This window comes from Artibeus jamaicensis, unplaced genomic scaffold (genome assembly GCF_021234435.1).
Source record: "Artibeus jamaicensis isolate MK-2021 breed Jamaican fruit bat unplaced genomic scaffold, CSHL_Jam_final scaffold_916, whole genome shotgun sequence".
Lineage (NCBI taxonomy): Eukaryota > Metazoa > Chordata > Mammalia > Chiroptera > Phyllostomidae > Artibeus > Artibeus jamaicensis.
Window position 1 is genome coordinate 39,411,504 of NW_026522059.1, and position 21,671 is coordinate 39,433,174.

General features: G+C 38.6%; 1 protein-coding gene across 2 annotated transcripts in view; it reads left to right on the forward strand.

Moving 5' to 3' along the window:
* Nucleotides 1-10,093: 10,093 nt before the first annotated feature.
* ARMC1 (armadillo repeat containing 1) overlaps nucleotides 10,094-21,671 on the forward strand; it is a 30,574-nt gene continuing 18,996 nt past the window's right edge. Inside the window, exons 1-2 of one of the 2 annotated variants that reach the window (XM_037148939.2) lie at nucleotides 10,094-10,270; nucleotides 16,180-16,400. In XM_037148939.2, coding sequence (XP_037004834.1) covers nucleotides 16,218-16,400 — 183 coding nt within the window. In that variant the 5' untranslated portion in view covers nucleotides 10,094-10,270; nucleotides 16,180-16,217. The remainder of the gene's footprint in view (nucleotides 10,271-16,179; nucleotides 16,401-21,671) is intronic. The other variant, XM_037148940.2, reaches the window with a different exon arrangement.

Sequence of the window (21,671 nt, forward strand, 5' to 3'; positions counted from 1 at the left end):
AATCCCCTGGCCACGGCCAGACTGCCCAATCAGCGGCTTCCTCTGGCCTGGAGGCGGGCCCAGAGCCCACGGCTGATGGCTAAAAGACCGCCCCAAGCTCCGGCTACCCGCTCACGTGGGCTGTAGCCAGTGTGCGCACGCGCGTTGTTAAGCGCGTGCGTGCGCTTTTCTCTGGGACTTGGCTTTGTGTCCTCACAGCACCGCCGGGGCAAGTACCAGTACTTTGTTAGTACACCTCAGACAGACGACCCACGTTCTGAATGTAGGCTAAAATGTATTACCTTGAAAGAATTTGTGAGTTTTCATACCGTTTTCAACCAAACATATGTTGATCCCATTCATCCCACGCTTTAGAGACGGGTGTTCACACCGCAGATCTTTTGCCGCCGCGGGCCTACCATGTGGGGTGTGTTTGTGTTTAGGGGGGTGCGGGGGTCCTACAAAGTGCCTGGTGAGTGAGGATTTTACTTTACCCTCTTCAGTTCCAGCATCTTGTACTCCGGTTCATAGGGACACGTGCTTTTTAATAATTGACTATTCTAGAATGCTGGATTTCAAATAATTCTGTCATGAAAATATAGCTAACATATTCAGCATGGTAGTGTGTGAAGGCCTGATAAAACATTCAGACGTAGGGTGAGAAGCTGTTAGCATTTTTGTATGGCCTTTCAAGAGGCTGTTGCTGGTTGGCTGTGTCACTTACCTTCCCATTGTAATTGATCCCAGAGGTGACCCCAGCTGTGATGTTCTGATACTGGCTCCCAAGCCTCTCCCTGGCGAGCTTTCCTCCTCCCGCAAAAGCATTAATTCATTTACTCAACAAAGGCTTTTGGGGACCCATTATGACAGTACAAAGATTTTTTTTTTGAAGGCTTGAACCACAACTTCAGTGGGCCTATAGGCTAACAGGGAGCTAGAAATACAAATTTAAATGTTTTATTTTTTTTAGAGAGGGGAAGGGACAAGGAAAGAGGCAGAGAAACATAGATAGGTTTGCTTCTCACATACCCATAAATAGGGACCTGGCCTGAAATACAGGCATGCGCCCTGACTGGGAATCAAACTTGTGATTTTCTGGTTCATAAGCCAGTACTCAATCCACTGAGCCACACCAGCCAGGGTTACAAATAAAAATTTAATATATAGTATAACCAATGTTATAATGAAGGTATGGAGAGAGCCTACAGAAAGGAGTGAATGAAAAAAAACCAAAACAAAACAAAAACCAGAAAGGCATGTGCACTTGTTGCTACTGTAAGGGAACAAAATGGAAGTTTGGATGCCTGCCACAAGGAAAGCCAAACTCATGAGGCAGGTGCTGGTGCAAAAAGAAAGAGGTTTTATCTGTGTGCTGTAGAATCTGGGAAAATGATGGACTCCCCTCTTCCTGCTTAGGTCCAAGGTTCTTACAGGTCTAGGGAGGGGAAAGCTTTTTTCCTATCCAATTATCTTTCTAGCTTTTGGCAGCTGGGGGCCCTATCCATTAATATTTCTAGCTTTCCTTGCCCTGAGTGTAAGAATCTCCCTCTGCCACCATCTTGGCCAATGGGCAAGAATCCCCAGCTCAGCTGACCACCTATGGTAACACTACTGAAGGTCATCAAATCTAGCCTCTCAGCAGACAGGACTAGGAAATATATTACCAACTCATTTTTTAGTTCTTTGTATCTCTGTAATAGGTAACCTCTAAGATAAGCCACCAATGATCCCTGCCTTCTGGTATTCACACCCTTGTGTAATCCCCTCTTGTTGAGGGAGGGTTGGACCAGTGATTTCCTTCTAATGAATAGAATACTGCAAGCATTATGGTCGTCATTTCCAAGATTATGTTACAAAATGATTGTGGCTTCCATCTTGCTTGCTCTTTTTTGATCCCTTCTTCACTTGCTCTGGGAGTTGCCAGCCATGATAATTGTGAGCTGCCCACGTGGTAGGAAACTAGGGGAGACCTCTGGCCAATAGCCAGCAAGGAACTAAGACCTTGTGTCCACCAGCCAGTGAGAAACTGAATCCTGCTGACAGCTATGTGAGTGAACTTGGAAAAAGACCCACTCCCTCTTGAACCTTGGGATGACTGCAGCCCCACTGACATCTTGATTTGCAGCCTTGTGAAAGACCCTGAGCAAGACATACCCAGTTAAACTGTACATGGAGTCCTCATACACACAAGATTTGAGATAAATGATTGAAATAAATGTTGTGGTAAGCTTACGTTTTTTAGCAATTTGTTAGGAAACAATGGATAGCTAATATGATTTCTGTCTCCACAAAAATCAATTGTTCTTCAATTTACTTTGGAGCATGTTTAAAAATACACATGCCTCTGCTTTTCTTTGGAGGCTCTAAGAGAGGCCTTCAAAGTGAGCTGGCTGAATCTGAACCAGCAGGAGGTGGGACACATAAATGGCTGGCTTCTCAGGAGCCTGGCCTCGTCGAAAATCACATCAGCAGAAGGGAGCTTTGAAATAAATAAATAAATAAATAAATAAACAAATAAAAATACATATACCCAGGGCCCCTTCCCAGAATCTTAGGTGATTGTTCTACATAGCTAACTTTGGAAACTAATGTAGAAGTTTACAGGCAAACCATTGGGGATTTTAGAAGAAAATAGTGTTTTTTTTCTTTTTAGTGTATCTGATCCTGGAGTTCTTTATCCAAATTAATGGCTCAGCTTTCTTGGCAGAATCCAGAATGACTGTAACTTCATCTGTTAATTGGAGTATTTATTGACTAGAGGAAAAGAATCAGAGCTTTCACTCATTTTGTGGCCTTGAAAAAAATCCGTTGACCTTTCTAAACTTCCAGATTGCTAACAGGAAATTAAAGGATTATAATGCCATTATTTAAGCAAGAGATTTATCCATTCTTAAGTGTATATTAGGCTGGTATATTAGGCGATCAAGGTCCTTTGTGGGCCAGCTACCTTGTAGAGATTTAACAAAAGGTCCGGTTCCCATTTCTTCTTGTTGGTAGACAGTGAAGCTTAATTCTGTTGTAGAAAGAATGTGAGTTTCCAGGTCAGATAGGCACATATTCAAAATATGCCTCCTCAACCTAACCAGCTGTGTGGCCTTGGGCAAACCAATCAGCCTCTCTTGGTCTCAATTTCCTGCTGTGCACAGTGGGGAAAATAGTCACCTCAGAGAGTAGCCCTGAGAACTGATACAAAATACTAAAGGCAAACCTGACTTATCACAAGGACCTTATAAATAATAGCTATGAAGGACTACAGTTCATATGGTTGTGATCCAGTGATAGTAAAGGACAGACAAAAGTCCACGTGTGTCCATCCATCAGCCTATTTCCCATATTTGGTTTAATGATAATCCCATTTGGCAAGGTGGGTAATAATCTTCAAGTTTTACACAATATCTTCCTGGGCAATCTAGACCCTTTCTCTCTAGTTCTGCTTTTTCTCCAGCTCTGACTGCCTTTCTATAGAAAATATGATACATTGGAATGGGCCTCTAGTGGTCCCAAGTTAGAATCTGCCCCCCCCCCAAAAAAAAACCCTAGCTGGTAAAAGACCATTGGGTAGAACAGTGAACTGCCTATTTGAGAAGTATTCTAAAACAAGGTGGGCCTGGATGTGTCTGGGAGAGGCTCAGGTGTTATCTCACAGGAGGTGAAAAGTTCAAAGATGAAGCTAAATGTATAAGAGTTCAGATCCACTGGCTTAAAGCTCTGATCACTATTAAAGGCAGATATTGTTGGGAGAGATGATGTTTAAATCCACTTCACTCATAAATCTCAGTGCAAATGAATGTTTTTACCATGATGCCAGTGAAGAATCATTGAGCTATTTTTATTTAATTATACATTATTGGTTATATTTGGTTTTTCTGAGCCTGGCAACTATTTTTTTCTTTTTAGATCAGTGCACACAGTGATCTGATGTTTAATCAAAAAGGTGTATATCCAAACAGATGAAAAGATCACTGCCTTCCAGAAACTATGATATTTCTCTCAATAAACTATTTCTTGGGATACACCCTAAACTGTAGAACTCTTTTTAAAAATGTTTTTAAATTAGGTTTTATTTTTTCATTGTAATTATGAAAAACATCAAACATACACAAATGTAAAGTATTTACAATGAATATTAATGTACTCATCATACAACTTTAATAATTAGCAACTCATAGCTGCTGGTTTCATCCATACCTTTTCCAGGTGTCTTTTTTAATAATTAATATTTTATTTACTTATTTTTAAAGAGGGGAGGGAGGGAGGGAGAAAGACAGGGAGAGAAATATTGACCAGTTGACTCTTGCATGCCCCTAACTGGGGACCTGGCCAGGGCAACCCAGGCATGTGCCCTGACCAAAAATTGAACCAGCAACCTTTAGGTTCGTAGGCTGGCAATCAGTCCCTGAGCTGATTCTTTTTGTTTGTTTTGGAGGTACTGGGGAAAGAACAGCAGGGCCTCATACAGCTTGATTCTTGTGAAGCTATTCTCAGGTGTGTCATTTCAACCATAAATATTTCAGCGTGTGTCACTAAAAGTTAAGGTGGCTTTTTAAAAAAGCAAAACCATAATGCCATTATGAGGCCTAAAACACTGATTGTTGTTTTTTTTTTTCTTTAATCCTCACCTGGGGATATGTTTATTGATTTTAGATAGGAAGGAAGGAAGAAAGAGAGAGAAACATCAGTTGGTTGACTCTTGTATGTGTCCCAACCAGGGACTGAACCTATAACCTAGGTATATGCCCTGACTGGGCATCAAACCGGCAACCATTTGGTGTATGGGAGTATGCTTCAACCAACTGAGACACCCAGCCAGAGCTAATCATTGTTTCTTAATATTATCAATTCAGTAGTCAAATTTACCTAGGTGTCTCATTTATTTTTTAATTTTTTACAGTTGGTTTCTTTACATCAGGATCTTAAAAAGAGCCACACATTACATCTGGTGAATATGTCTCTGAAATAGATTTTAATTAACATAACCCCCTCCTCCACCTTTTTTTAAGTTTTGTTTTGAGGGAGAAACTGAGATTTTTGTCTGTAGAAATTCCCCACATTCAGGATTTCACTGATTATACATTCCTATGGTGACATTTCACAAATTCCTTTGTCTCCTTTTGTTTTCTGTAAACTGGTAATTAAGTATAAATGCTTGATTTGATTCAGGTTCAGTTTTTAGCTAGACTACTTCATAGGTAGTGGTGTGCACTTCCATCAAAAGCTACATAATGTTCATGTGTTTCTCTTCTTTGTAACATTAATGGCTATTGGTGATCATTACCTATATTCATGATGTCATTGAGGGTTTGCAAAATGGTGATACTTGTCATTCCTATTAGCTAATTGGTTATCTTGAGGAATGTTTGTAAAGAAAAGCAGATTGAATGCTTGTTTCTTAATATTTACCAGTTTTGGGCGTAATTATCCCACATCAACTATTTTGTTACCCCAAAGTACAGTACATTTAAGAAAGATAAGTGTAATGCTTCGTTTGATTCTATTTAAGACTTTTCAGGAAAATTAGCTGGTTCATTCATATTCTCTAATGATGTTTCTTTTCTTACCTGTTCCCACCACCTCCCCAAGATAAGTAAGCAGTTATGAATTTTATCATTATAAATTAGCTTTTACCAGATTTTTTCTGAATAGCAGATTCTTATACAGAGAGAACTGGGACTAAATGTACACTTATGGAACATTCTCTAGACACTGGGCTAGGTGCTCAGACACTATTTTATTTAATTCCCTCAGCAGTCTGGGGAGGCAGGTGCCTTGGTCTCGGTGTATTAGAGGACTTTGAGGTCCTCAGTAGCAAAGTGGCTAGTACAAAATCATATAGCCAGCAAGTGGTCAGATTCAGATTTGTCTAACTCACATGGCACTACATAGCTTTTTTGAATGTGGTTCTACAGACACTGAGTCTGTTAATAATGAGTAGGGCTTACTGATGGGGTAACCTGTCTTATTTCATATTTCCTCTTTAGACGTTATCATTTTGTGACTCCGAGTTTGTCACTCTCATACTTGAAAGGCAGTTCCCTAGTGCTGGTAAATACCCTTCTTCTGCCTTATAACCTAACACAAAGATTTTTGTTGAATACATTTTATCACATTTACATACCTGATTTCAATTAATGTAAAGTTATCACATTTATATATCAAACTATATTTATACCACCCACTAAAAGTAGTTTATGTATTTTTAACTTTTCTTTGTGCGGTGGATTCCTAGTCTCTCAGATTCGATCCTACCCATTCAGATAATATGCCGAAAATTGTATCTTTATATTTTTATACTCATACAATACCATATAAAGATACATACTTATATAAACATGGGTAGGATATGAATTACTTTAAAAAAATCAGATCATAACATACATACTTTTTTTTTCAAATAAAGAAAAACTTTATTTAGAAAGTAACAGAGAAGAAATAACCTCTGGAAAAAGTGAGCCAGCTGGGCTGTGTGGGCTCAGGAATAAGTTACAGAGGCAAAAGGAGCTTAGGAAAAGCTCCTTGGAGCTTAGGAAAAAGAAAGACAAAGAAAACCAGGTCAGGGGAGGCTGGGGTGAAGGGGATATAAGAAGACTAAATGGTAATAGAAATAATGCAATAAAATTTTTAAAAAACAAGAAAATGGGTCTGGGGGAAGGGAGGAAAAGGTGCAGACATGCTCAAGAGAAAGAAAGAGCACGCCAACATACTTTTAAACATCTTTTATCACTTAATGCTGTGGAAATTCTTCAATGTCTCTTCCTACAGCTCTAATTCTCTTTTCTTCATGGCTAGTATATTTTTCATAATGGTCTGTGGCCTCTAGCTATATCTGCCATCATTTACTAAAACATTCCACTATTGACATGGATTCATTTGATATTGGGGGGTTTTGTTTGTTTGTTCATTTGCCAACATAAATAACCCTACAATAAAAATATTTATCCTTATGTCTTATATAAACTGGTGCTTTTTATTATTTTTAAAATGTTTACTTAATTGATTTTAGAGAAAGATAAAGTAGCGGGGTGGGGCAGAGAGAGAGAGAGAAAAATATAGATTTGTTGTTCCACTTATTTTATGCATACATTGGTTGATTCTTTTATGTGCCCTGACTGAGGATTGAACCAGCGAACTTGGCATATCCAGACAATGCTCTGAGTCACCCAGTCTGGTCAGGTGCTTTTTATTTCTATGGTTTAGATTCTTGAGAACATGATTGCTGGGTTAAAAGATATCTTATTTAAAAATATTTTTAATTTATTGATTTTAGAGAGAAAGGAATGGAGAGATAGAAACATTGACCTATTGTTCCACTTATTGATACATTACATTTGTTGATTCTTGTATGTGCCCTAACCTGGGATCGAACCTGCAATCCTGGCATATCAGGATGATGCACTAACTCAGCCAAGTCCTATATTATTTTTATGATGCATTTTTGCTGGATGGCTTTCTAAAAGCCTGTAGTAATTTACATTCCACAGCAGTATCTGAGAATCCTCTTCCTACAAGTTATCTTTGCCAGCAACTTTGTGCCATTTTGATTATTGCTAGTCTGAGCAGCATCAAGTGATTATTCTCAATTTTATATCAATTTGTATTACTTATTACAAATGAGTTTATTTTTATATTTTAAAATATTTTATTGACTTGAGACAGAGAGATTAATTTCTTGATTTGCTGTTCCACTTATTCATTCATTCGTTGGTTGATTCTTGTAAGTGCCCTGACATTGGCATATTGGAACATTGCTCTAACCATGTGAACTACCTGCACAGAGCAGGTACATTTTATTTTTCACACTTGAGTTTTTAATCTATCTGGAATTTATTTATTTATAAAGGCACAGGAGAAGGGAGCGGGGGAGAAAGGGAGAGAAACATTGATGAGAAAAAAACATTGATTGGTTGCCTCTTGTCTACACTCTGTCCAGGGACCAAACCCACAACCTAGGTATGTGCCCTGACCAGGAATCTAATCAGTCACCTTTTGCTTTGCAGCATGATGCCCAACGAACTAAGCCACACTAGTTAGGCCTGGAATTTATTTTTGGGGTAAATGAAGGATATGGATACAATTTTATTTTCATCTAGGTAGATAGCCATGGCTTCTATTTATAACCATTTCTCATCCTTTAAAAATTTCTATTGCAACATGCTTTTAAGTATTAATGATAGTATATATGTAGAATTTATGAATACATATAAACATATCAGAGCTAGATGCTCAAACATTTTTTAAGCTTAAAGAGGTAATTGATTAAAATGTTTTGGAAACCATTGCACTAGACCATGAGCTCCTTGAGGGCAGTATTTATGGTTTTCCATATCTTTGAATTCATTTGTAAGACTATCTCTGGCACATTGTATGTATTTCAAAAATGGTTGTTAAATAATGGAGTGAATGAAACTGCCATTACCTGATTCATGTATCTGAAGCAACACAGCCATTGAGAAACTTGACATTCCTGCTGTGTTCTGTGGCAAGATATTTGAGGCTAAGAACAAGTAGTGACTCATAATGGCAAGTATAATGGATGGATAACTTCTCTGGTGTCAAGTTCATCTGTTTTTGATATGAGAATATAAACTATTAAAACCTTAAAGTATTCCTTATGGCTTGTAATTCATGGATGCTCATGAAACTGGTAATTATTTTTGTTGTGTGACTAAATGTCCTCCTTTTCTTTTTTAAGATTTTATTTATTTTATTTTTAGACAGGGGAAGGAAGAGAGATGTGTGGTTGCCTTTTACTCACACTCTACTGGGGACCTGACCCACAACCCAGTCCTGTGCCCTGACTGGGAATTGAACCAGTGACCTTTTGCTTTGCAGGCTGGGGCTCAATCCACACATCCCTTATTTTTAGTGTCAGTCATCTACTCTCAATAATGATAGTTTGCTAGGAAAAATGTGTCTATACTTTAATGTCAGAAGTGTGACTATATTTAATTTTAGACTGTGAACTTTTAAAAGAGACTCTACTGAACTTTTATTCAGGACAGTGCCACAAATCTAAGTCATCAATTATTTTTTGGGAAAATCCCAAATGTCTTTTCTTTCTCTAATATACGAAGTAACCTTAACAAAAATAAAAAGCATACTTTCCTGGGTTGATGAGTTATTTTTTCATTTACTCAATCAAATGCCTTTTGCTTCACCTGACTGACTACCCTTCGGACTTTTTATAGCTTTCCACACTTACAATTTCCTTGTTGATTTCTTTTGTTCCATCAGTTAATTGGTCTGGACGATTGTTAACAAACGAGACTGGTATTTCTACCACTGGACATTATGTATCATCTTTTTTCTTTGTATTTTAGAATCAAAGTTCGTTTACAACCACTCCCCTCTTGTGACTTTGGGAAACAGAAACCATGCCAGACTTTCTTTTGCTGTGGGTCAAACAGCGCTAAAGAGACCTTTTCAACAATCCTGGTTGGTGCGGCTCCAACCAGGGTTTAGTGCGGCCTGTGAACCAAAAGAGAACTTTCTTACTCTGCTCCTATTTACTTTCAATGTTTTTCAGAAGGAAGAGGATAATCAAGAACTATATGGAAAGCGGGTACATATGAACAAAAATAAACGTTTGGTTTTTAAATTCATTTACAGATGAATCAAAGTGCTTTGCTGACTGCGCTCCTGGGAAGAAGTGAACGAATTCCAAGAAATGCCTAATACAGAGCTAATGTTCTCGCAAAAACGAAAAAAAAAATTATAGATTATGAATTAAGACTTACAGAAACGAATGAAACATTATGAAACTATTAGAACTGAGAAAGTTGCTAGAGAAAACAAAACAGAACACAACAACACACGTGCAGTTTGAATTTCTGAACACAGGAGCTAGTTCCTCCGGCGCTGGAATGCTGGGAGTTGTAGTTGAGAAAATGGCGAAGATTTCTCCGCTGGAATTGTTTCTTCGCTTATTGCTTAGTGGACGGAAAGGCGTTTAGTCTAATACAGGTTTCTGAGTTATCATTGGATCCTTCCATTCAACCCTTAGTGCATTTCCCTATGTCACCAATGAACGCTTTAGTACAAGAAGGCCTTCATGAATTGGGTAGTTTGTCTCGCGTTGCAATAGTATCAGCCAATCAGAGGACAGAACTGATGGAGGTTTCAGGGTCATGGGGGAGAGTCTGTAGAACCTTTTTCCGCTGGCGCCCTGGGTCTTTGGCTTTTTGAGTAAGTGCAGTTTGGTGTTTATGAGGCCGTGCCTCCGGGTCCCTGTATCTCATCCGTTGGCGTGGCCCTGATGGTGCGGCAGGCTCCGGACTCCTAAAGCGCTGGAACGGTACGTAGGGTCACGGGGTGGCAGACAAAGCGGTGGATACGGGAAGGCCGCGGAAAGCAGACTGCACCAAGTCGGCTGCCGGGGCGCTGTGTGTGCTTTCTTATAAGGACCCAGCAGTGCGTCCCACGATCTCATTAAAGCGCCTTGCTCCCACGTGTCCTGTGAAAATGTTAGCTTTATTCACTTCTCCTTCCCCCGCAGGTCAGATCTTTACGAAGCCTCTGATTGTTAGTGGATGTTATCTCACTTCATCTCTCCAGGTGGTTCTTTGGTAACTGTTAGTTTTGTGCAGCCGCATGCCTACACTGAATAATGACAAGGTTGTGTTTGGCTTCATTTACGTCTCTATTTTAAAAGCTGTTCTTGGGGTGTTGGTGCTGTTAGGAACTCGTTCAAGGTAGTATAATGATATGTTAGGGTGGTGCAGGACATACCCCAGAATCTGGCGGAATAGAAGTCCCCAGGTGATCAGGTGTTCTTGTTTGGTAATTGCCGGTACTCATATCATCTTAAGTTTTACTTTTCTTTGATTTGGACAACCACTCAGGTTTATTATGTGAGGAAAGAGAGGCTCGGAGGAGGTAACCTAACTTCTCAAAAGTTACTGTTAGTTGCTAGTGAGGGGAAAGCCAGATGCAATCCCAATGCTTATGCTAGTTTTAAAAACTCACTTAACTGACTAGATTGTGTATGTCCTCTATTGCTCCTAGTAGATGAGAGCTTCATAATTTGAATTAAGTCGTGAATCTTGGCTGACAGAAAAAAATCTTTCAGACATCTGCCCAGTTATAAGGGTCTCATATCTACCACCTACACTCCTGCCTTCTCACAGTGTGGTTCCCTGAGCAGCATAGCCTCCCTGGAAGTTTATTGGAAATGCAGGATTTCAGTCCTCCCCCGACTTACTAAATTAAATTAGAACCTGCTTTTTAACAAGATCTCTAAGATGATCAGGTTGCTTGTTTAAGTTTGGAGAGTATGCATTGTCTTATAGTGATTTGTCCAAATTGAGCCAAACAAAAAAGAGAAAATAAAAGGCATATAGTATGTCTGTTTGGATTCTGATAAGACTGGAATTGTAAAGACAAAGTTTTTTGTTTTTTTTTTTACTTTTTTTATTTGCGAGTGAGGATATGATTTTTTTTGTTGAATATGTCTGTATTGGCAATTTAAGCTTTACATCCAAAAATCTTAAAATATACATGAATACTTATATATCGAGTGCAATCTTACAATATACATGAATACTTATATAGTATTTCAAAACTACTTGTAAGATAGCAATTGCTGGTCTTAAAAAAGGTGAAACAAAAGAAATGTTAAGTACCACTGCTGACAGTTAAATAAAATTTCAAGAACTTTCTGTTACCCACAGTCTGTGCACAAATTTCCCACCGTAATTTCTTCCCACAATCTTGTTCCAGTTGCTTTGGAAGAAGGGGGTAGATACTACTGGTGGTTTTTCCAAGTTATTAATTTGATTATCTGCTAATAAGACAAACCTAGTTCCAAATTCACTTACCCTCATGTTGCTAGGTACTTAAAGAGTCTTGAAGAATTTTTAATGTTCAGGATTTTATCCAGATGTTCATAGCCATGTTAAAAAGATATGGCATTTATAAAGTTTTAATGGTTTTTATTTGTGCTAGGAATCACCTGGTGTGCTTACTAAAAAAAGTCTTGGGCTTTACCCCCCACAATTCCATTTTAGGTCTGGGGTTGGACCTTGGAATCTGTATTTTAATAACAATCCCACTTTATTCTGTTGGGTGCTACCCAGGTCCACACCTTGGCGTTAGTATTTTAGGTGAAAAATGCAACTAGAAAGGAAGCTTATTTTCTTTTTGTTGCTATAAAATTGCTTAGTTTAGTGAGTTTAAAAATTATTTTGAGATCTGCTAATTTTGGGAATAAGAGGGTAGGATTGGCCCTGGCCAGAGAGCTCAGTTAGTTAGAGTCTTATCCCGGTACTCCAAGGTTGTTGGTTCCATTTCTGGTCAAGACAGGAACAAGAAATAACCAATGGATGCATAAATAATAGGAACGACAGATCATTGTTTCTCTGTCTTGTTTTCCCTCCTTCCATCCCACCTTACCTCCATTCCTCTCTTTTCGCTTAAAAATAAAATTTTTAAAGATTTTATTTATTGCACTGGCTGGTGTGGCTCAGTGAATTGAGTGTGGGCCTGCGAACTGAAAGGTTGCCAGTTCAGTTTCCATTCAGGGCACATGCTTGGGTTGCAGGCCTGGTTCCCCAGGTGGGGGCGTGTGAGGGGCAGCTGATTGATGTATGAAAAATAAATAAAATCTTTATTTTTAGAGAGAGGGGAAAGGAGAGAGAAAGAGAGAGAAACATCAGTGTGTGGTTGCCTCTCACACGCCCACTACTGAGGGCCTGGCCCACCCTTTGGTTCACAGGCCGACACTCAATCCACTGAGCCACACCAGCCAGGGTCAAAAATCAATTTTAAAAAAAGAGGGTAGAGTAGAATGAATGCTAAAACACATAGCTCAGAAACATTTTTCCTGTGAAGGCTAACATTTTTATCAAACAACTTGAGTATTTGTTGTGAAGTTGATAGAATTAATACAGAAACACGAATACATGTATTGGGATTAAAGTTCTAACTTTTTGCATACTTGTTCCATTTTCTTAGCTGTTCTTAAGCTATATAAAAATCAGCTCTGCGAACTCTGCAGTCCACAGATACCAAAAATATTAAAGTAAGAAACAGGAACTTTAATGTTCAGAAGTTCTCTCCTCAAATTTTACACAAGAACTCATCTAATTTAGGGAAGCAAATCACGCTTCTGCCTGCCTTTCTTGCCTTCATTTTAAAAAATATATATATTTTTATTGGATTAGTTTTAGAGAGAGTGGAAGGGAAGGAGAAAGAGAGGGAGAAAAATATCAATCAGCTGCTGCTTGTAGGCAAGCCCACAACCCAGGCACACCCGGTTGACCAGAACCGAACCCGTGACCTCTTGCCTTTCAGTTGACAACCAACTGAGCCTTACCAGTCAGAGCTCTTACCTTTATTTAAGTGGCATAGGAAATGCAGTGCTTGACCACAGCTTTGGCTTCTGCTTGTTATGTTTGGATATGAGATGCCTTATTGTATTACGTACCCTTTCCTATGCATATCCTTATTTGAGCCCTCTCCTTATCACTGGGCTTTGAAGATTGATAGTTCTTTTTTTAATTGGGCATTTTAAAAAGATTTTATTCATTTATTTTTAGAGGGGAAGGGAAGGAGAGAGGGAGAGAAATATCAATGTAATGGTTGCCTCTTGTGTGTCCCCCGCTGGGAAGTGGCCTGCAACCCAGGCATGTGCCCTGACTGGGAATCGAACCGTGATTGTCTGCTTCACAGGCCCATCCTCAATCCACTGAGCTATACCAGCCAGGGCTGAAGATTGATAGTTTTAACTATTTTGACTTTTGTTCATCTCAAAGCAACAGGAAGGCTGTAAGTTTTCAAAGTCTTCCCGCTGATTAGTTTGTTTTCTAAGGACTCTTTAGATGAGAATGGAGCTCTCCAGTTCCAAGGCCAATGTTGTATGTAAAAAGCCATCGCCTATAGTATTTAGTTCTTAACTGTGACTTGGCTCTTGGACATTTGAGCCACTAATTGGTTTCATAGGTTCCATTTTGGATAGGGTTTGTGTTGGTGATAGTACATACAGCTGATAGGTAGCTGGTTTGTGAACAGGGATATTTAGCCTCTTGATAATAGAAGCACCTAAGAGACAACATGCCCCCAATTTTGTCTTACCCTTTGTATTCAGTATACTGTTTTTCTTATTCATTGATTTTTTTTTGAGAGAGAGAGAGAAATACTGGTGTTGTTCTAGTTACTTATGCATTTATTGGTTGCTTCTTGTATATATCCTGACTGGAGATCGAATCCTCAACCTTAGTATATTGGGACGGCGCTCTAACCAACTGAGCTACCTGGCCAGGGGTACTGTTTTTCCTTAAATCTTTTTTTAAATTGCCACAGTAACTAACATTTTCATTTTCAGAAAATTACCTGCCAAATACTACTGTGATAAAGCTCTGTTATCTGAGTCCTTTATTTTGCATTTGCTTGCAGACTTAAAAACTTTACAAATTTAATTTATCTGGAATGAGTTTTTTGAATGTGGTATGGGTTAAAGATCCTTAGTAGTGGTGTTAAAATTCCTTAGAAGTTATTCCAATTTATTGAATAATCTTAGTGGTTTTTATTGATTTTTGGTGCCATGTAACTTAACTTCATTTATTGAGAATATACTGTGTGTCAGGCACCACTCTAAGCCTTTTACATGTATTTTTATTTAATTTGGACAAGACACCATTTAGTACCTGCTGTAACTATCTCCATTTTACAGATTAACAAATAGACAAAGAGTTTAAGTGAGTTGCCTAAAATCAGTTACCAAGTAGTGGAGCCTGCGTCTAACTTACTGAGAGCCTGCTTTCTTATACTAAATGTGTAAATAACTTTCCTGGGTGTAGTATCTTTCCCTCTCTCTACCCCCACCCTAGTCTAGCTGCTTTGCTTGTAATGACCGTACATTTTAATACATGATAAAGCCAGTTCTACTTTATTGTCTTTTTCCTTCACAATAACTTGAATTGCCTTTCCAGAGGTATAATTTTGTATCCATCATCCTTTCTTAGTTGGTAGTGTTATTGAAATTAGCATTAAACTTAGTAATTTGTGGAAAGTATTTGCACCTTTATATTCTTCCTAATGAGGAGTGTGTTGTGTGACTTAGTTAATTGAAATTACTGTTTTTAATGTTCATAGGTGAAGATTATTTTGAAATATTTTGTTTCTTAGACTTTTGTATGTTTAGCATGCTATGTTTTCTAAAATAGTCTCTTCACTTTCATTGGAAAAAGGTATGCTGAATTTAAAATAATTGTATGGCAAGTGGAAAGTCTACTGACCAATTTAGGAGATGGTAAATAAAATTTTAGCCCATTTCTATACTATAGTAACTTTTGTCACCCAGAGCAAATTATTTAACTTCTCTGTAACTGTGACTGTTTGACTGTTTACTTAACTGTTAAATGAATCAACCTTCATTCTTCTGAAGGTGGTACACTCAGAGATAGACTGGTGTGCTTAGATTTAGTTCAGATTCACTGTGACCTCCTTAACTCCACTGGCATGAGGCCCAGGGTGAGATAGCCTTCTTGGTTTCTTGGTTCACAGCCTTCTTTGACTCTTTCCTTTTCCTTGTGGATTTTATCTTTTGTAGACTTGATTTGCTGGGTTTTGTTCATAGATGAATAAGAAAGAAAGCTGTCAGCCAGCCCCTTTTCCCTGAGGTGGGACTTAGGCTCCAGAAATGTTCTAGGGGAAGAAAAGCACTTGGCAGTGAACAGTTTGAGAAGTGTGGCGAAGGTTACCAGATTGAACTGTAAAGGTCTTGTTTGTTGTGGTATGTACTAGTGTTAAAATATGTATTGCTAAAATAATTTATTAGAGTATTGAAGATGACATATGTTCTTTAAACATTGTGCACACATAAAAAAAACTTGACTTTTATTTTGGTCATCTCTTTATGTTCATTTTACTTTAAACCAGGGGTGTCACACTCATTTTCACTGGGGACCACCTCAGCCTTGCAGTTGCCTTTGAAGGGCTGAATGTAATTTCAATTCCTTAACATTTAAGGAGTAGTTACAGTTATATAGTCCTAAAATTATTTCAGCCCTTTGAAGGCAACTGTGAGGCTGATGTGGCCCCCGGTGAAAATGAGTTTGACACCCCTGCTTTAAGCTATGGAATTGCCCATTCTTTTTTGTGATTTAGATTTACCTGTTTCTTTTTAAAGGTGTTGTAATCCTGATTACTTACTAAATGCCATAATATACTTCAGCCTAGAACTAATTTTGCAAACTGTTTCTACAGAATTTAAGAAGATTTTGTCCATGTGTATGGCATAGAAGATGAATTCTTCTTCCTCCACCATGAATGAAGAACCCGATGCTCTATCGGTAGTTAACCAGCTGCGGGATCTAGCTGCGGATCCATTAAATAGAAGAGCCATTGTCCAGGACCAGGGATGTCTGCCTGGCCTTATTTTATTTATGGACCATCCCAACCCCCCTGTTGTCCACTCAGCTTTGCTGGTAAGTCACCTTTAGTAGTTTCAATCTCAGAAACTCTCAGTGTTGTAATTTTGTAGTTAAGGAGAATATGAAGAAGTGTTAGGTGACATGCTAAAAAATTAAGTGACTGTAGAGCAAATAGTAGTAAGTCTATTTCTGTATATGCAAATATATACGTGTGTGACTAGCCCTTTTACAGAAATGATAGCATGCTACATGGAGACATTACAACAAGGCAGTTAATTGTTTTGTTTTTGTTTTGTAACAGCTGTAGTAAGATCTAAATTGCACCATACAATTCACCTATTTAAAGTGTACAATTCACTGGTTTTTAGTATATTTGTAGAGTTGTACAGCCATCACCACAATCAGTTTTACAACATTTTCATCACCTCAGAGACTCTACTCTTCACATATTCCTCATTTTTCCACCCTGCTTCCCCAAGTGGCCACTACTTTCTGTCTTTCTCTGTTTCAGCAAAAATGTCTATATATTTTTAATATACATATACATAAAACCTTATATGTGGTCTTTGTGACTGTTTTTTTCACTGAGTATAATGTTTACCACACTGCAAAATAAATCAGTACCTTATTCCTGTTAATGGCTGAATAATATTTCATATAGGGATATGCCACATTCTGTTGGCATAAATGATGAAAGGATAAATTTTTCGGTGGGCGAATTATATTGTTTTGATACACAGTGGGAAAGAAAGATAAAGGAAAAGAAAATTATAAGGATCATAACTAATAATACAGAAGGAACTCCCCTGTTATGAGAAACTTGGGGGCTAGAGAAACATGTTAAAGAACAATAGCTGACAATCAGGCAAATACAGAATGTGGTCATTTCTGGAGTACAGATAATCTGGTTCTATAAATAATAAATAGCTTTAAAAAGAAAGCCATTTGGGGTGGAGCAGGGGGATAGCAGTAACTTATAAATTAAAAGAGACTTAGGGGACATATCATCTAGGTGTAATATGTGAACCTGATTTTGATCCTGATTTGAATCAACCATAAACATACTTTTAGATTGCTTGAAATGAATATAGATCAGATAGTAGATGATATTAGAGAACCATTAATACCTTTGCAGGGTAATGATAATAGTATGATAACATTAAGTTAATAAAAAACCCATTAACTTCTCAGGGATGTACTGAAGTATTTACAAATGAAAGTATGTGTTCTCTGAGATTTGCAATAAAATATTCCAGTGTGGTTTCGGGCAAGGGACATAGATGACAAGATTGCCAAGTGGCTGATACTTGTTGCATCTGAATGATGGGTACATGAAGGTCACCACACATTTTCCTCTCTACTTTTCTAAAATTTTCATATCAAAATGTCTAAAAGAAAATTAGTGTAGAACATTTTAAAGTCATCGTCCTTAACAACCCATGATAAATTCCCATTTAGTCTTAATTTTACAAGTTCATAGAAAAAATACAGGCTTTTCCTTTTTGAAATTCAAACGACATAATACATATTTCCTATTTTACCTTCATAAAATGAAGTTTAACGGGCAAAACACATTATATAATGAATAGTAGTAATGGAAAATGTTATGGTCCCTAGTCTTGGTCCTTTTTCAATAAGAATTGCAGTAAGAATGAGAAGAGAGTGTTGGTTTCTATGTAGGGACTTGGGGTGAAGGAATTTTTTTTTTTTTTTTGAAAAGCAAACTAGACTCGAACCTTTCAATCCAGAAAGCAAGGGGTCTCAAGAATGGGAGAAGTCTCATAATTACATAAAATGGGAAAGGTTACCAACCAGGGAGAATGGTGGGACTGTTCACAGGGGTTGAGGGGCTGATTAGTTTGGTAGTGCTGAGTTGATAAAATACTTATGGCTTATGAAACTCCTTTCTCACACCCCTTCAGTTCTACTATAGGCCCCGAGAGCCAAATAGTTGGATTTGTTTAGGGTTGTTCTCGCTTCTGTAAGTTGGACAGAACAACTATGGGAGAGAGTGGAGGATTTTTGGCAAGGGAATGGTTGAAATGATAGGCCGTAGCTGTTAGGCTGAATAGGAAGGTAAATCAAATCATGAGGGGACAGAGCTAAAGAGAAAGTAAGAGGAATCAGTGGTGGGTGCAAGTTCCTAAGGAGATTGAGAAACAGGTGTGGTGTTTTTATAATTTCATCCTCAGGGCTTATTAGCTGTACCCTTTTTATTAAATAAAAGGTTTTTGTGATCACTCTAGGTTTATAATATGCATCATTAACTTAACCAAAATCTGCCTTTGAATAAATCACACACTTCTGTATGTTGTTAGAAGCATACAACAGTGTATTTCCATCTCCTCCCCTTGTCCTTTGTGCTGTTTTTTGTTATACACTTTACATATGTTAAAAAATCTACAGCCCTGGCTGGTGTTGCTCAGTGGATTGAGTGCCCGCCTGTGAACTGAAAGGTCACTGGTTCCATTCCGGGTCAGAGCACATGTGCGGGTTGTGAGCTAGGTCCGGGGCTGGGGCCACGCAAGAGGCAGCTAATCCGTGTATTTCTCGAACATTGCTCTTTTTCTCCCTCTCATGCTCTCTCTCTTCCGCCCTCTCTAAAAGTAAATAAATTAAATCTTTTAAAAAAAAAATCTACAGTACATTTTGCTTTAAACAGTTATCTTTTAAGGAGATTAAAATTTTAAATCAAACATATTTTATATTTATCCTCATATTTACCATTTCTAGTGTTCTTCAGTCCTTTCATATTGATTCACATTTCCATTGGTGTCCTTTTTATTCTGCCTGGGGAATTTCAACATGTTTTGTATTGCGGGTTTGCTTTTTCTAAAGGTGCTTCTTGTCTGGCCCATATGATTTCTAATAAGACTTTTGTAATTCTTTTGTTTGTCCCAATCTATACAATGCTTTTTCCTGGCTTTTGTGAGTTTATTGCTGGTTTTCAGTAAATGATTATGATGTGCCTGAAATGGATGGCTGTCTTTTTATTTTTTTCTGCTTGGGATTTGTTGAGCTTCTTGGGTCTGTGGGTTAATAGTTTGAATAAATATGGGGAAATTGTCATTTATTACTTTTTCAAGTGTTCCCCATCTCCTTCCTCTTACTCCTCTGAAACTTCAGTTATATGTCTTTCATGTCAACCCACAGGTCACTGTTGCAATGCTTCTTTTTTCTTTTGTCTTTCCCCCTCCTCAGTGCTTCATCTTGGGTAGTTTTCATTGCCTTTTAAAGCTCACTGATCTTTTTTTCTGTACTGTCTAATATGCTATTAATCTTATCCAGTGTGCTTTTTATTTCAGATAGTATGTTCTTGTCCTCTAGAAGTTACCGTTGGGTCTTTTAAATATCTACCAGTTTTTCCTCGCTGTGCTCCTATTTTCTTACTCATCCTTGAGCATATGGAGCATAATTAATTAATTAATTTAAAGGTTTATTATAATTTCATTTGACAGAAGGGGGGAGAGGGAGGAGAGAGAGAAACTTCAATGTGAGAAACACTGACTGGCTGCCTTTTGCATGTGCTCCAACTGGGGATTGAGTCTGCAATCTGGGCATGCACCCTGACCAAGAATCGAACTGGTGACCTTCTGGTTATGGGACTACGCTTCAGCCAACTGACCCATGTTGGTCAGGGCTGGAGCATATTATGATATGCTGTTTTGTTTTCTAATTTTCTCTTATTTTTCTAATTCCCTTTTTGTCATATGTAGGTCTGTTTTTATTGATTATTTTTCTCCTGGTTATGGATCATATTTTCATGCTTTTTATACCTCGTAATTTTTTAAAAGATTTTATTTATTTACTTTTAGAGAGAGGGGAAGGGAAGGAGAAACACCAGTGTGTGGTTGCTCTTGTGTGCCCCCAACTGGGGACCTGGCCTACAACCCAGGCATGTGCCCTGACTGGGAATCGAACCAGCAACCGTTTGGTTTGCAGGCCCTTACTCAATCCACTGCTACACCAGCCTGGGCCACTAGGTAATTTTTAATCAGATGTCAGACATTACAAATTTTATAGGTTTGGGTTTTTGTGGGCATTTTTGTATTTCTATAAATACTCTTGTACTTTGTTCTGGGTTACAGTTAAGTTACTTGGAATGAGTTTGATCCTTTCCAGACTTGTTTTGAAGCTTTGCTGAGTGAGTCCAAAGCAGCCCGTATTCTATGACATCACTAGTAAGGGGAGGCTCTTCTGAGAATTCCCCCTGACACTTCAGTACATATGAGGTCTTTTCACCCCTGGCAGGCAGTATCACAAACTCTTCCCAGCCAGTGTGAGCTTCAGGCATTGTTTTCCCTGTTTTCTGGTGGCCTTTTACCCCCCAAGCATGTGCAAGCCAGTATTCAACCAAAGATTCTTAAAGACCCTCAGGAGATCTGTGGAGGGAGTGCTGTTGCTGTGGAGGTCCCTCCTCTTTGTTATTCTGCTTTGCAAGTTCTAGCCTCCTGGGGTGTTTTCTGACACCAGCCAATTCTCCATCTTCTGTGGACACCAGCTGGTGTTCAACAGTTCATTTTAATTTTGACACTACCTGGAGCTGCTAAACTCCCCAGGTTTAAGGTTCAGACCCACAAGACTGCCTTCCCTTCAAAGGTCAGTTGCAAGTATTCAGTCACCCATATTTCTTACTGAGCAGCTATAAATTGGGTATTAGATTTTACCCTCTCCTCAGGCTCAAGAACTCATGGAGTCACTTTATTTATGTTTACTAGTTTATTTTAAAGGATACACATGAACATGTACATAGGTCAAAGTTAGGAAGGGTGCTGAGTACAGGACCTTTTGTCCCTGTGGAGTTGGGAATCTACCACCCTCCTGGCAGGTGGATGTAGTTACCAATTCAGAGACTCATCTCCTGTTCAGTAAGACACCTCTGCCACCCAGAAAATTCCAAGGGTTTTAGACGTTTTGTGGCAGGAACTAGACAGAAACCAAATATTTACTTCTTAGTATAGTGTACCACGCCAACCTCCCCAACTCTGATCTCTGACCTCCTAACTCAACAAGACCAGTGGGCTACATTCGGGCTCCCGCTCCCTGTGCTACACTCTTGAAACTGCCTCCAAAGCAGTAGATGAAGCAGTTGTAGAGCCCACTTTGTCATTTCCCTTCTCAGGGATTATAATTCTGTGCTGCCTCTTGTCCTGGTTCTTAGTTTATTATGGAAGGACAGCAGTTCCCATGGCAGTTAATCCTCTAAGGACTGAAGTGAAAATCAAGGTAGAAGTTGCAGAAAGGAAAGGAGATTGTAGTCAGAGAGGTTGTTGGATTTGTGGTTGCATAGATGGTATCATCTTTGGTAAAGAACCAGCATTGTGG